This window comes from Onychostoma macrolepis, chromosome 10 (assembly GCF_012432095.1).
Source record: "Onychostoma macrolepis isolate SWU-2019 chromosome 10, ASM1243209v1, whole genome shotgun sequence".
In the NCBI taxonomy this organism is placed as follows: Eukaryota; Metazoa; Chordata; class Actinopteri; order Cypriniformes; family Cyprinidae; genus Onychostoma; species Onychostoma macrolepis.
The window spans coordinates 24,084,435-24,098,853 of record NC_081164.1 but is presented as its reverse complement, the minus strand read 5'-3'; the positions used below and the strand labels follow the sequence as shown (position 1 = coordinate 24,098,853).

At 36.1% G+C, this 14,419-nt stretch overlaps 1 protein-coding gene across 3 annotated transcripts; it reads left to right on the top strand.

The window, feature by feature from the left end:
- Window positions 1–1,044: 1,044 nt before the first annotated feature.
- LOC131547957 (metal transporter CNNM3) lies at window positions 1,045–13,642 on the top strand. 3 transcript variants are annotated; one of them, XM_058788766.1, is made up of 10 exons: window positions 1,045–2,809; window positions 3,794–3,937; window positions 4,023–4,181; window positions 5,562–5,731; window positions 6,780–6,876; window positions 7,418–7,548; window positions 8,662–8,788; window positions 9,023–9,087; window positions 9,353–9,371; window positions 10,553–13,642. In XM_058788766.1, exons 1-8 carry the CDS (start codon window positions 1,426–1,428, stop codon window positions 9,070–9,072), a joined length of 2,262 nt encoding a protein of 753 aa, XP_058644749.1. In that variant the 5' UTR covers window positions 1,045–1,425; the 3' UTR covers window positions 9,073–9,087; window positions 9,353–9,371; window positions 10,553–13,642. The 3 variants fall into 3 exon arrangements, with proteins under 3 accessions (XP_058644749.1, XP_058644750.1, XP_058644748.1); XM_058788767.1 differs by lacking the exon at window positions 9,353–9,371; XM_058788765.1 differs by lacking the exons at window positions 9,023–9,087; window positions 9,353–9,371 and having other exon boundaries at window positions 1,047–2,809.
- Window positions 13,643–14,419: the final 777 nt, after the last annotated feature.

The window sequence follows — 14,419 nt, the reverse complement described above, 5'->3', positions numbered from 1 at the left end:
TTTATGAGAGATTTAAATCTGAAGCAATAAATAGGTCTGTCTTTTTTTAAGATGTTTAATGTACAATTGCACAGAGAAGTGAAGAAATAAGTTGCATTTTACCTCAACTGACATTTCTTGTATGTGAAATTTGACTAGTATTTACTTACAACTTAAACCAAAACGTGGGCATTGCGCTCAAACTCTGTACTGAGACATAACATGTTATATCATGACCAAAGTTGCAACACTACATGGAATTAAATTTGTGAGTGAACACATCAGCCAAAGCCTTCTGCACTTTGATTTGTCCATTTAATGCCCATGTTCCTCTGTTTAATGCACAGGGACTAATGAAATTCCTTTGAGTGTGGTGCTGGGATTTTAATCCAGCTCAGTAATCTGCTTTTAATGTTCATGGTAGTTTCTCCTGAGGAACTCAGCGGGAGCGATGCTGATAATTAGTGTGTTTTCAGGAAGCCTCTGCATTTTCCACTGAATTTATTTACTTTTCAGGGTCATGACCTTTTATTGGCCTTTCAAACAGTTCAGGGTATTGTATTGCATACTAAGTAAGCACACTTTGTTTTGGGTTCACTATACATGAACCTGTATAGTGTCTTCCGTTAAAAAGCCATGTGAAATACAGAAAAATGATTCCATGATTTGTTTTGTTAGTGGGGTTAGTTATTTTTGTCATATTTACTTTTTAAAACATCACAACAAACTGTATGTTTTTCGTTTTTTCTTAAATTGCTTTCTTTAAAGGGAAACGCAAACGCAGATGTACTGTACTTCCCATGAACACGGTCGTATTTAAAGCAATCTGTATATATTTTGTATTTCTGTCGTCGAGTTCTGATGATGTAAATGCTAATTCTAAATATTTCTCTATTAAAACATCTCTTTTGCTCAGTCTGTGATATTGCTTTTATTCCAATTGCAAGCTGTAGGTAAAACTTTTGCAAGGTGTAAAACGTTACGGTTTGTTTTTAACTTTCTCTGTGTTAACCTAATCGCTAGATTCGTATAAAAGCTGTGAATGTTAAAAAAATAAAAATAAATAAATAAAAATGTTTTGAGCTAGATAAAACCGTTTATTTTCCAGAGCCTTGAGAAGATGCTAATCTCACACGAGGAAGGTCTTCAATGTCCTTGTGGGCGTGGTTTACCAAGCCAGCCCGTTCTCCGATTGGTCACGCGAGCACTTGCTCTTCTGTCATTGGTCCATTATGGACATGACGTAGTGGCAATGCAACAAAAAAAAAAGAAAAGAAAGAAACTGCGTTCATTGTGGCTCCAGAGTCCTGTGGCAAGTCCGTGCTCGTTTCTCAAGAATCTCTGAGCCAACATGGCGGCCGAGCCGAGCCAGTTTCCCTCACCGTTATATATGAAAACAACTGAAAAAGTAGGAGGGTAGCGTAGCAGCAACAACTTCAGCGTCACATGATTCATAAAGCCAGGCTGTCCTGTTCCAATATGGTGGTCAGCTTGGCAGAGCTGCGTCTACCGTTGATCATATCGTTCCTCTGCGGGTTCGGAACCTGCAGCCTTCAAGAGACGCAGGTTTACGGACTGCGCCTGGAGAACGTTACCGAGCGGGTGTTCATGCGCGAACGGGTTATCGTAGCTCCATACGGGACCACTTTCAAGCTCAGATTGTTTGGATCCTACCTGTCCAATGAGACCTGGCCGTGGGTCGCGTTCGCCGCGGCTGGAGGCGGTTCGCTTGACCCCTGCGCGCTGGAGGAACGCCGCAACTCCTCTGCGTTCCGGTTACGCGGAGCTTTCGCGTCGGATGACGAGAACAGCGGGATTATAGAAGTGCAAACCGAAGCTGCAGCATCCAAACCGGAGAATAAAGATGCAGAGTCTGTGCTCCATCATTTCTGCGTCTTAAAGGGCCAGGCGTGGGGCTCTGTCGGGTCGGACAAGTTGGTTATTAAGAACCCGGATGTGCCATCAGATTACATTCCATTGTGGGGTCTGATTTTGGTGGTTGTGCTGCTGGTTTTGGTTTGCAGTGTGGTCAGATGTGTGAATCTGAGTTTGCTGTGGCTGGACCCACTGGAGCTGTATGTTCTGCACAGCTGCGGTTCAGAGGATGAAAAGCGGGCGGCCAAGCGCCTCAAGCCCATCCGGAGGAGAGGAAATGTTTTGGTTTGTTCGCTCTTGTTCATTTGCGCTTTGGGTCACTCGGTGCTCGGCGTATTGTTGTACCGTCTCTATGGGTCCATCCTGCCCGCTGTGTTCACTAGTGGCTTCCTCATATTCCTCCTGGCTGAGCTGGTTCCTCATATTGTATGTTCGGGTTACGGGTTCCAGATGGCACCGGGTTTGATATGGCTGGCCCAGATCTGTCTCATCCTGACATGCCCGCTTTCTTGTCCCCTCGGCCTCCTGCTGGACTTGATCCTGCACCGAGACGTGAGCACCGTGGGCATCCGTGAGAAAACCATGGAAATGATTCGGACTAGTGTGAACGATCCGTATAATGAGTTCGTCAAGGTGGAGTTCAGTAAAGGTGCCCTCAGGACCAAAACCGTGGAGGACATCCTGACCCCCCTGAAAGATTGCTTCATGCTGCCCTCCACAGCCGTGCTGGACTTCAACACCATGTCCGAGATCATGCAGAGCGGCTACACTCGCGTCCCGGTGTACGAGGAGGAGAGGTCCAATATCATCGAAATCCTGTATGTCAAAGACCTGGCGCTGGTTGACCCGGAGGACCGCACTCCCATGACCACCATCACCAAGTTCTACAACCATCCTCTGCATTTTGTTTTTAATGACACCAAGCTGGATGCAATGCTGGAGGAATTCAAAAAAGGCATGTCAATCCTAAACAGATGCCTTCAAATGACGTGTATCGGTGTTCGACCGATATTTGACCAGTTATCTGCAGTTATTGCTATTGACCTGACTAGGCCAATATTGAATGCATGTAATGTTTGGACTGTTATATTGGTATTATTCATCTGCACTATTAATCTGTGTTAGAAGTTTTTTTCATAACTTGATAATCCTTAAGAAGATGCCTTCAAACTAGTTATATGACAGCGCGATATTGAATTCATATAATATTTGGGCTTTTATTTTCACTTATTATTATTGTTAGTATTATTATTTTACAATTTAAAACATATTTATATTACTTTAATCTTTCAGTATTTAAACATTTATCATTTTATTAGTAGAAGTAGTATTACTATTGTCAAAATAATTTTTGCTGTTTCCCTTATTAGACTAATACTGAATGTGTATAATAATTTGGGCTTTTATTTTCACTTAACATTTTTAATTTATTATTCATTTATTTATTTTTATTTTAAAATAATAGCATTTTCAGTTATATTAAAATCATAAAATGTTTAGCAATAATAATTATTATTACTATCATTATTATTAATTTGTTAGCGTGTTATTAGTATTTTGATAGCGTGATAATCCTAAGTAGAAGTATAATTTACCAATTATTGCTATTGAATGCATGTAAATATTTGAGTTTTTATTTTTACTAAACATTTTTTTATTTTATTGTATTTTTATCTATATTTTACTTTATATTTCAATAATTTATATATTTCAGTAATTCCAAATTGTTTATATTTTTGTTCTAATACATCTAAAACCGTGTTTATTATGCTTCTAATTGGTAACTTATTGCATTTTTGTTTTGTTAGATATTTTTTGAAATTGCATATTTATTGTATAATTAGGAATTTTCTTTTTTGTCATTAACCCTTGATTTAATAATCATGAGTCAAACAAAGCTTCTCCTACTAAAGCATATGTTCTCTCTCTGTCTTCTCAGGAAACTCCCACCTGGCCATCGTTCAGAAGGTGAATAACGAGGGTGAAGGAGATCCGTTCTACGAGGTTCTGGGTCTGGTCACGCTGGAGGACGTCATTGAGGAGATCATCAAATCTGAGATCCTGGACGAGTCTGATGGCTACAGTGAGCAGCTGCTTGATGTGTTTTTGAGTTGATCCCTGTCGCATCATTTGAGCTGAATTATGATGAGGGTTGTCTCGTTCCACAGTGGACATGAAGGTGAAGCGTCCAATGGCCCCGGTGGAGATTCCTCTGGAGCCGCGCAGCGTTCACGACGAGTTCTCCATCTTCAAACCTCCCGAGGGCGAACCTAAGATCCGCACCTCGCCTCAGCTGTTGCTGGCCACCCACCGATTCCTGTCCCGAGGTCTGCCTGCTTTAATGTGAAACAATAAGCTGCAAGAGGCTGTGTGTTACAGTGATTTTACCATGGTTAAGGGGACAAGGTTCCCACAGTCTTGGAAAAATCAGGGTGAATTATTTTGTGATTTCCAGGTCTAGAAAAATCAGTAGTTAGTATAGTCTAGTTTTTCTCTTTCTCTCTTAATTGCTTTCTTTAAAATGATTTTTACAATCCTTATTCAGTATTTATGAACAACAAAATGCAGCATTGATCAAAATTTCAAATGCACTTAGGTGTTTCCGGATGCTAAAACTCTTGTAACCGTGTTAAAATCACTAGTACTCAGTCTTGAGTGGCTTATTCTTCTCAAGGGTGAAATGTAATTAAAAATTGTTTCAGTAAAGGTATAAAACGTAAGGAGCCTTGTACATGACATACAGGCAAAATAGATTTGTCGTGGCCACAAATGAAGAATTTAAGTAATTTTGAAGTTTTAGTAAATCAGGGCCACGTAATTAAATCAAAACAAGGGAACAAATTAGTTCAACATGGCTACTCTTTACTAAAATAAGGGAATAAATTGTTTATTTGTGGCCATGATTATTCTACTTTTGTCCGCTTGTCATGTACAGGGTTTCGTAGATACCATATAAAAGACACCAATGTTAAAAAAATGCATTTATTAATAATCACGAAGCAATTTCTGTTTGAGCAACTTATCATATTTAAGTACAGTTATTCAGCTGATCGTCAGTTTTATGTTTATATACAGTATACACTACCGTTCAAACGTATGGGGTCAGTACAAATTATTATTTTTTTATTTAATACTTTTATTCAGCTAGGACACTTTTGATTGATCGAAAGTGACAGTAAAGACACAGTAAAGTATCACAATTTCCACAAAGATACGAAACAGCACAACTGAGTTCAGTTTTGATAATAATAAGAAATGTTTGTTGAGCAGTAAATCAGCATATTAGAATGATTTCTGAAGGATCATGTGACACTGAAGACTGGAGTAATGATGCTGAAAATTCAGCTTTGCATCACAGGAATAAATTACATTTTACAATATATTCCAATAGAAAACAGCTATTTTAAATTGGAATAATATTCCGCAATTTTACAGTATTTTTTATCAAATAAATGCAGCGTCGGTGAGCATAAGAGACTTCTTTCAAAACATTAAAAAATCTTACTGACCCTAAACAGCAGTGTATGTCTGTTCGCCTGACAAGTATAAAGAGGTAAAGAAGTTTGTCTCGACAAGCCTCAACTTTTAAAGGACGTTCCCGTCTCTCGGATCGACGGCGGGACGATTTGTGCTTGTTATGAGCTGGTTAATGGAGGTGATTTCATACGCCATTAAGCAGCGCTCCTCCTCCTCCTCCTCTGTTTCAGAGGTGGAACACTTCAACCCGCAGCGCGTGTCTGAGAGAGTCCTGTTTCATCTGCTGCGGCACCCGAGCGTCAACCAAGAAGTGAAGTTTGACCCCGCCAACCGGCTCAGTCCTGATCACTACCTGTACACGCGGAACCACCCTGTGGACTACTTCATTCTGCTGCTGCAGGTAACACATATGTGGGCATGACTACACTTTAGAAGCACTGGTGTAAATAATAGTGTTGATAAATATACAATATCTGAATATGATTATTATTATTATTTGTTGTAGTAATATTTTTATTGTTAAAATATTACCATGAAATTTAACATTGATAAATTAATCATTACAACAAGTGTAGCGTTTTGATAAATATGATAGTAGTATTAGTTAGTAGTCAGGTAGTATTAGTTTATTCGTTATTAAAATATTAACATTTAAAATATTTTAAATATATTTTAATATTTAATCACTTAGTATTAATTTAATATAATAAGTATTAATTTAATAATAACTACCGGTATTATTATTATTAACAATTAAAATTATATTTAAATTGTAAAGAAATATTTAAACATTGATAATTATTTGTAGTGTTTTGATAATTGTGATATTAGCAGTATTAGTAGCAATATTGGTGGTAGTAATATTTTTATTATTAAATATAATGAGAATATAATAATAAAATATGTTATTAAAATATTTTAAATATATTATCATTTTAATATTGATAATTTAATAACTATTTTAATACAATAATTTTAACAATTAAAATAAGTCAATTGTAACTAAATATTTAAACATGGATAATTATTTGTTGGTTGTGTTTTGAAATATGAAGTTAGTAGTCAATCAACGTTTATTGGCCAGGTATGCATAACATACAAGGAATTTTCTGCCGGTATGAGGCATCACACACACACACACACACACACACACATACAAAACGTAGTTTTAGTAGTATTGGTAGTATTTATTATTAAAATATGATTTATAATTTATAATATTTTAAATGTATTTAATTAAGTATTACTTAACATTGATAGTTTGATAATAACTATTATTATTATTATTATTATAACAATAAAAATTATATTTAAAATATTTATATAATTGATTATTTGATATGTTACCAAATAATATATATAAGTTGTATATACACACACAAAATGTGTGTATTTCTTAGATGTTTTTGTGATGTTTCAATCGTGTGTGTGTGTGTGTGTGTGTGTAGGGCCGTGTGGAGGTGGAGATCGGGAAAGAGGGTTTGAAGTTTGAGAATGGCGCGTTCACCTACTACGGTGTTTCGGCGCTCACAGCTCCCTCCTCAGGTTAGTCCTGGCAATATATGATTTAATGATCATCCCAGATCCAATCCAAATTCATTATTTTAGTCACAGTTGACTCATGAATGTTGGCTTAAAAATTGCACAATAGTCAAAGACATTCCTGTGAGTTTTGCTTGTAAACTGCCTTGTGTGTTTTCAAAGCAAAAGGTCTATATGGGGCTATTGTTTAGATGTTGATGTTCAGCTGACCACACTTTCCAGTTTTTCCGTCCTCACAGAAAGTAAAATCACTGCAGGAAGTGATGAGTTTGCATCCAATTAGAACATATTTGATCGTTACTATACAGTTCAGTGGAATGTAATTTTAGACCAATGAGATTTTTGTATTTCATACAATCCAAACATATGACTCAATATCTCGTAGTGAATTATTTTATGCAGTAGCGGTTGATGCAGATAAGCATCTGAGGAAGTGATAACGGAAGATTTATCACTTGTTGTTTTATTGCGTAAGGAGTGATTGGGTGTGTTATTGCTGTCCTTGTTCTGGTATATTGACCTTGATGATTGTTTGTGTGATCAGTCCATCAGTCTCCGGTGTCCACGCAGCGTCAGTCCCCCAGAGACCCCTTTGATCTGGGAGACGCCACCAGCCCGTCCAGCTACTGTCCCGACTACACCGTACGAGCCCTCACAGACCTGCAGTATATCAAGGTGAGCTCTCGTCTTGTTACTCCCCACACTTTTTGCCATGTCTGTTGCAATATGTATGCATTCGTAAGTGAACATGGATCATTGATAATGAATCCAAATTGACTTTTATTGTGCATGATTCCTCAATGCATGTTTTTTTTTTGTTGTTCATTTTAATGAAAGCGTACGTCTTGCTCCACCTCTGAAACAACTTTGTTTCAGCTGATGTCAAACTTCAGTTTAAATTATGGACTTTTATGTCGCACGTGAATAATGCACTTGTGTGACCTTCGGAAAAGGTGGTGTTTGTGTTTTCTGCTGTTAAAACGGGCCTGTGTATAATATATGAAGAGTTCATTTGCAAAAACAGATAACTCCGTTTTTAAAATTTTTCAAAAATTGTGTTTTTTCATTGTGCATTCCAGTTAATCTCAATCAAACTGCAGTTGGGTTATTTTGATTAGGTTTAGTTAAAATAACTAAAAAAAATACAGCTAACTAACACAATAAAAACTTGATAACATAAAAAAACATAATTTGTTAAAATTAAAAAAAAAGTTCTCTGTTTTTGCAAATAAACTCTTCATATATATTTATATATCATAATAATAATATTTAATAATAATCATAATTATTATTATTTTAACATTTTAAAAATACATTTTAAATGTATTTAATCTTTAAATATTGATTTTCATTATTACTGCTGCTGTTATAATTTAACTACAGGGGGAAAAAATATATATATATATATTGATTTTTCGCAAACAGTATTTATTTATCTTTTTTCGAGACAGATATTTTGCAACAAATGTAAAATATATTATTCCCATAACTAAAATCAATCAATTTAGGTCAACAGTTTTATATGGTACTGTTGTTTTTTATTTGATTCATGCATTCATTTCCCTCATGAAATATTAAAGTGCACAGTATTGCATCTTTGTCTTTCTTTTCTCCAGCTTTTTCAAAGTTTGTAACGTTGTGATACATCTTTATTTTGGAACTTGTTATTGAAGATTTTTTTTGAAAAATGATGGACTTTTTTGTCGCACGTGAATAATGCACTTGTGTGACCTTCAAAAAAGGTGGCGTTTGTGTTTTCTGCTGTTAAAACGGGCCCGTGTCCCACAGGTGACGCGTCTGCAGTACCTCAACGCTGTGATGGCGTCGCGGGTGGCCCAGAGCCCCGAGCCGCCTGAAATCAAGATCCTGCCCAACAGTCAAACCAAACTCCTGAACGAGAAGAACACTACTCAAGGTACGGCACATGAACACCAGCACACATGCATGTGCTTTTGATTTTGCGTATTTGCCGTGTTTCTGTGTAATTTGCTGGCGTTGGAATGTTTTGGAGTCTAAACATGCAAGAACAGGTCGACTGGGAATGTCTATGAAACTTCATGGCTCTCTTCTGCTGAACTAAGACTGTGTTCTCTTTCTTTGTCTTTTTCTCTCCTTCCCTTCATTTTCTCCCTCTTTTTATCTCCATTAGACTTTCAGCTCCACTTTTCATTCTTTGATGCAATTGACAACTACTGTTAGTGTGCTTTGCATGAGGTAAATGCAAGTGATAAGCATGGTATGTTACGTTTGAAACATGTATCCCAGCAGCGCATCGACGCATCACAGAGCGCCACCAGGTGGTTGGTATGATCCATCAGTGCATGTCAAATGATACGCAATAGCGGTTACATTTGAATGCATCACTGATACGAGCTTAAGTCAGTGTTTTATCCTTCTCATTTTTTATTGACACCGTTTTGCAAAGTAACCCTCTTCTATATTAATGCTGTCTGTTGGCTCCTCCGCATTAAACTCTCAGACAGGATTTAAATGTCCAGGTAGGTCTTCTTATGAAGTTCCCTTTACTCTACCAAACTGCTAACTAATTACAAGTGTTATGTTATCTTTATTTATTTATTTTAGGCAATAAATAAATCAACTTTTTCATTTAATAATCTAATTATCTGATATTGCAATATATATCCCCAATATTATAATATATATGTGACCATGGACCACAAAACCAGTCTTAAGTGTCAATTGAGATCATCTGAAAGCTGAATAAATAAGCTTTCCATCAATGTATGGACAATATTTGGCTGAGATACAACCATTTGAAAATCTGGAATCTGAGGGTGCAAAAAAATCAAAATATTGAGAAAATCACCTTTAAAGTTGTCCAAATGAAGTTCTTAGCAATGCATATTACTAAAAATTAAGTTTTGATATATTTACGGTAAGAAATTTACAAAATATCTCCATGGAACATGATCTTTAATTAATATCCTAATGATTTTTGGCATAAAAGAAAAATGGATAATTTTGACCCATACAATGTATTTTTGGCTATTGCTACAAATATACCCCAGCGACTTAAGACTGGTTTTGTGGTCCAGGGTCACAAATCATTAGTATTTATTTATTTACATTGAAATAGTAAATGGGTGAATCTCACAAAACCCATATAGGAGCATGTCCAGGTCATGTATATTTTTTTTTTATTCATTTTTGTAATTATTATAAATTCATATTAAATATAAATGATTATAAATACAGATTTTTGGAGACTACTTTTTTTTTAACAGAAAAAAATATAAATGATATTTTATAAATTATAGATTATATAATTATATTTTGTAGTTATTGGTCATTATATTATAATTATTAGCATCAGCCAAAATGTCCAAATCAAGTACAAATTAGAACTTCTGCTTTTCAAACACACTTACATGCATGCATACACACACTGTATGTGTGAACTATGTGACTTTTTTCCACGTCTACTGATAATAAGCTAATAATTGCAGGAAGTGATGACATTATAATAATTCTGACAAGGTTGTAATGATTCATCGGCCTTGAATCATTGTAACTTGAACTTGAATTGAACTTGAGTTGTAATGTATTTCTAGTCATTTTGGACATTTGGTCTACAGAATGATGTCAGAATATGTTAGCAGAGAACGATGAACCTGTGTTTTTGACGGATGGTTTCATTCTGATTTCCCGGGCTCTGCAGGTGCGAGCAAGAGCCAGGAATCCAGGCCAGACGAGGAGCTTCACAGCCAGAGAGGAGCGTTTTGACCTTCCATCTAACCTTCCTGCAGAACTCAAAAGGATTTTATTATGACAAGTAATTTGTTTTTGTCGTCTTAAATGAATCTTTTACTCCTGGAATGCAGCGATTGAGCCAGATGGAGGACTGTTGAGGAAAACAAAAGACGTGATATTCAAGACGTGTCTTTCTGGTCAGACGGGATCTGTTCTCTCTGTTCTGCTTATTCAGCTGTTCCCTCTGATGTCACTTCCTCTGCACTCTGTTTGAGTTCACTTATTTCCTTAAGGTGTATGCGTGTGCATATGTGCTACTAAATTATATGGTGTGCCAAGATCTTACTATCCCTTCGTATCGTATAAGCAGTGTTACAGCTCCAAACCGTCAAGCCCTAATATGCCAAAATGGGTTCAGAGCGACAGAAAATAGCCATTTACTCACCCTCATGTCATTCCAAACACACAATCTTGTCTTTTCCAATTAATAGTGACTACAGCTGTCGGCCTCCCTCTGTAACGAACGAAACGGCGTCGCTTGAAGCGCTCAAATGTCATTCTCCATACATGTTTGAACTGGAATAATGGCCTAAATGCCGTCACATCTGAACACAAATACGGTTTTAGAACTTTGGGGAAGTACACTATTAAAAATAAATGTTATTTTTTGGCATCTATGTTTCCGTAAAGAACCGTTAACGTCCATGGAATCTTTCCATTCCACAAAAGGTACTTTAGATTATTAAAATGTTCTTTGCACACTCTTAAAAATAAAGGTTCCAAACGGGGGTTTCACAGTGATGCCACAGAAGAATCGTGTGTGTGTGTGTGCGCATTTTTGTGACAAATGAGGACATAAATGTGTATAATGAAGGGTACGACAGGTATTACAAGGAGAAGGTGACTTTTCAGGACATTTCCATGTCCCCACTTTTCAAAACGCTTATAAATCACACAGAATGGAGTGTATTGAAAATCTGAAATGGCAGACAGTCTCCTGTAAGGGGTAGGTTTAGGTGTAGGGTTGGTGTAGGGCAATGGCACATACAGTTTGTACAGTATAAAAACCAATTACGCCTATGGGATGTCCCCACTTTTCACAAAAACAAACGTGTGTGTGTGTGTGTGTGTGTGTGTTAAAGGAACATTTTAATAATCTAAAGAACATTTTTGCATTATCAAGAACCTGTTGTGCAACGGTAAGGTTCCATAATCGTCCTTCATGGTTGTATTGCATTCGCTGCGAAAACCCCTTTTGGAACATTTATTTTTGTTTAGGTACAGATTAATCAGTAATAACCACATTAATGCTTTCCAAAGACAGGTTTGATGGCGAGTCCTTAGGTGGAATATTCCTTTTAGGTCCCAATATGTTAAGTGCCAATGAAAGTTTATCAACAGGAACCTTGCAAGAAGTGGAAAGCTGGATTTTTCACACCAAAAAAAAAAAAATGGTCTTGCAGTGTCAGATGCGGAGTTATCGCTAGAAATTCCTATACTTGGTCCCTTTGATTATCATTACCTTTGCCTAATACATGTCCCTCCAACTTTTCAGATTGTTAGATTGATTAATTGTGGAAAAACAAATTCGAGAGCGACGTTACAACTTCTACGTGATCCTGACCCGGTTTTTCCCTGCATGTCTACGTCCGGCTGCCTTTTCAATTTTGCATCTCAGAATATCTGCTTATTAGGTGACTAATGCCTTGCATGACTGTAGCGGATGTAGCTAACAGTATAAGCGAAAAATATCCAACCTTTGCCATACTGGAATTACCTGATCATTCCATTGGATTAACAGATCCTAGCAATTCTGAAATCTCAATGTTTTTGAGGTTGTATCATATTTCGAAATGTAGAAACGTTGTGTAGATGGGTAATTAACCTAAAACCTACTTCCTAACGAGTCTAGTAGCTTTTCTGGCATTCTGTGGTGTTCTGTTATAACGAATCCGCTATCCGTTCCATCCGCTTGTCCTAGAGAAGATGCTTGGTTTAAACATTTCAAGTTTATTTTAGGTTTCTGTGACATTCCAGCCTACACTACCATTCAGATGTTTGGAGGACGCTCACCAAGGATGTGTTTATTTGATTACAGTAAAAAAAACAGAAGTGAAATAATATTACAGTTAAAAAGGTTTTTTTTTTTTTCAGCATCATGACTCTAGTCTTCAGTGTCACGTGATCCTTCAGAAATCTGAATCATCCTAATCATGCTGATTTGCTGCTCATGAAAAAATGTCTTATTGTTTTCCATGTTGAAAACAGTATTTTTGTGGAAACCATAAATAAAAAGTTCAAAAGAACAGCATTTATTTGAAATAGCAATCTTAAATGTCTTTACTGTCACATTTGATTAATTTAGTGTATTCTTTCAGAAAAAAAAGTATCTTATTAATTTATTAAAAAATAAAAATCATGACCCCAAACTTTTGAACGGTGGTGTATAATTTGGGTTTTAATGTGAGAAGGAAGGGTGTGATTTGAGTACCTTTCAGGATAGACTTAATGTTGAAATTCAAGCCTTCAGTTGTTCTGTTTTATTGATGCAAATAGTCATGTAACCAATTTTAAGCAGTTATTTACAAGTGTGCTTATTTATGTTGTTGTCATTATAGGCCATCCGCTAAAAACTGACCGCACCGATCAGTGTGTGATCCAAGTAAATATTTTTCTGCTGTTCAAAATGTTGTACTGTTTGTTCTGTTGTAAAAGTCAATTTATATGGTCACAAAATAACGAATGTATAATATATATAAAAATCCTTTTCTTGTCTTACTCTATTTATCAAAAGAAATGCTGGGATTTTTGCATAGGCTAGAGATGACTGTAAGTGAATAAGAAACTTCTGAGGTTGTAAAGTGGGAACAGTTGCCGGCAGATGTCAATTCTTCAGGTACAAACGTAGATATTACCAGGGATTCGAACACACTTTTACTTCTGACCAGCCATTTTTGGTAGTTGAGACTCAAATCTTCTCTGTATTGTACTTGAGCCGTTGAATGCTCTGATATCAACTCTTTCATAGGAAATAAACACAGCCCAGTGCTTAACTGATTGTCATTCGTTTTGTATTATGTTTCCAGTGCTGACCGTGCATAGCCAACTTTTTTGCTTACAATGTCCAGGTTTGGGCTTTGTTTTTCTATTGATGTGCTCTTTACAGCCCTCTTACATTATATTTACACCTATGTGCATTGTTTTGATAGTTTTCTGTAAATCCCGCCTTCTCGCACGCCAGATTGGTCGATTTATATACGGGACATTCTACCAGAAACATACATTATCTGTCCTTCTTACAGTGAATAAAAAGTATTTAGTGAAAGGTTGATTTCTGTGAGTTGTTCTGTAAAGGAATATGTCATTCATTAGGTTCTCAGATATATTTTTCTTTATTAAAAACACTTTTGAAAATTACAAATCCCGTCTTTGTCCTTGTCCTCAGCCAAAGTAGACCTGATTAAAAACATGAAATTAAACATAAATTCTAGAAATAAATGCTATTTTACAACTGTCCCCATGTTTTCAGTCAGTTCTGTCACATTTACATAAAACTCAACATAAAATGTGTGCAATAAGCCTTTAAGGGGTATGACTCAGAGGAAATGACATAATTTGAAGGAGCTGAAGCTGACACTGATAATGGAGTTCAGTATTGTAATTTTTTTATTACCTTTATTGCATATAATATGTATTTAACGCAAGACATTGTAAAACATTATTTGAATAAATAGACATTACACTGTAAATTTGAAGCTTTTTATACTCATCGACAATTTTTTTTAAATTTTGTACCTCTTTTACCTAGGCCTATATAGATATATAGATAAAAATT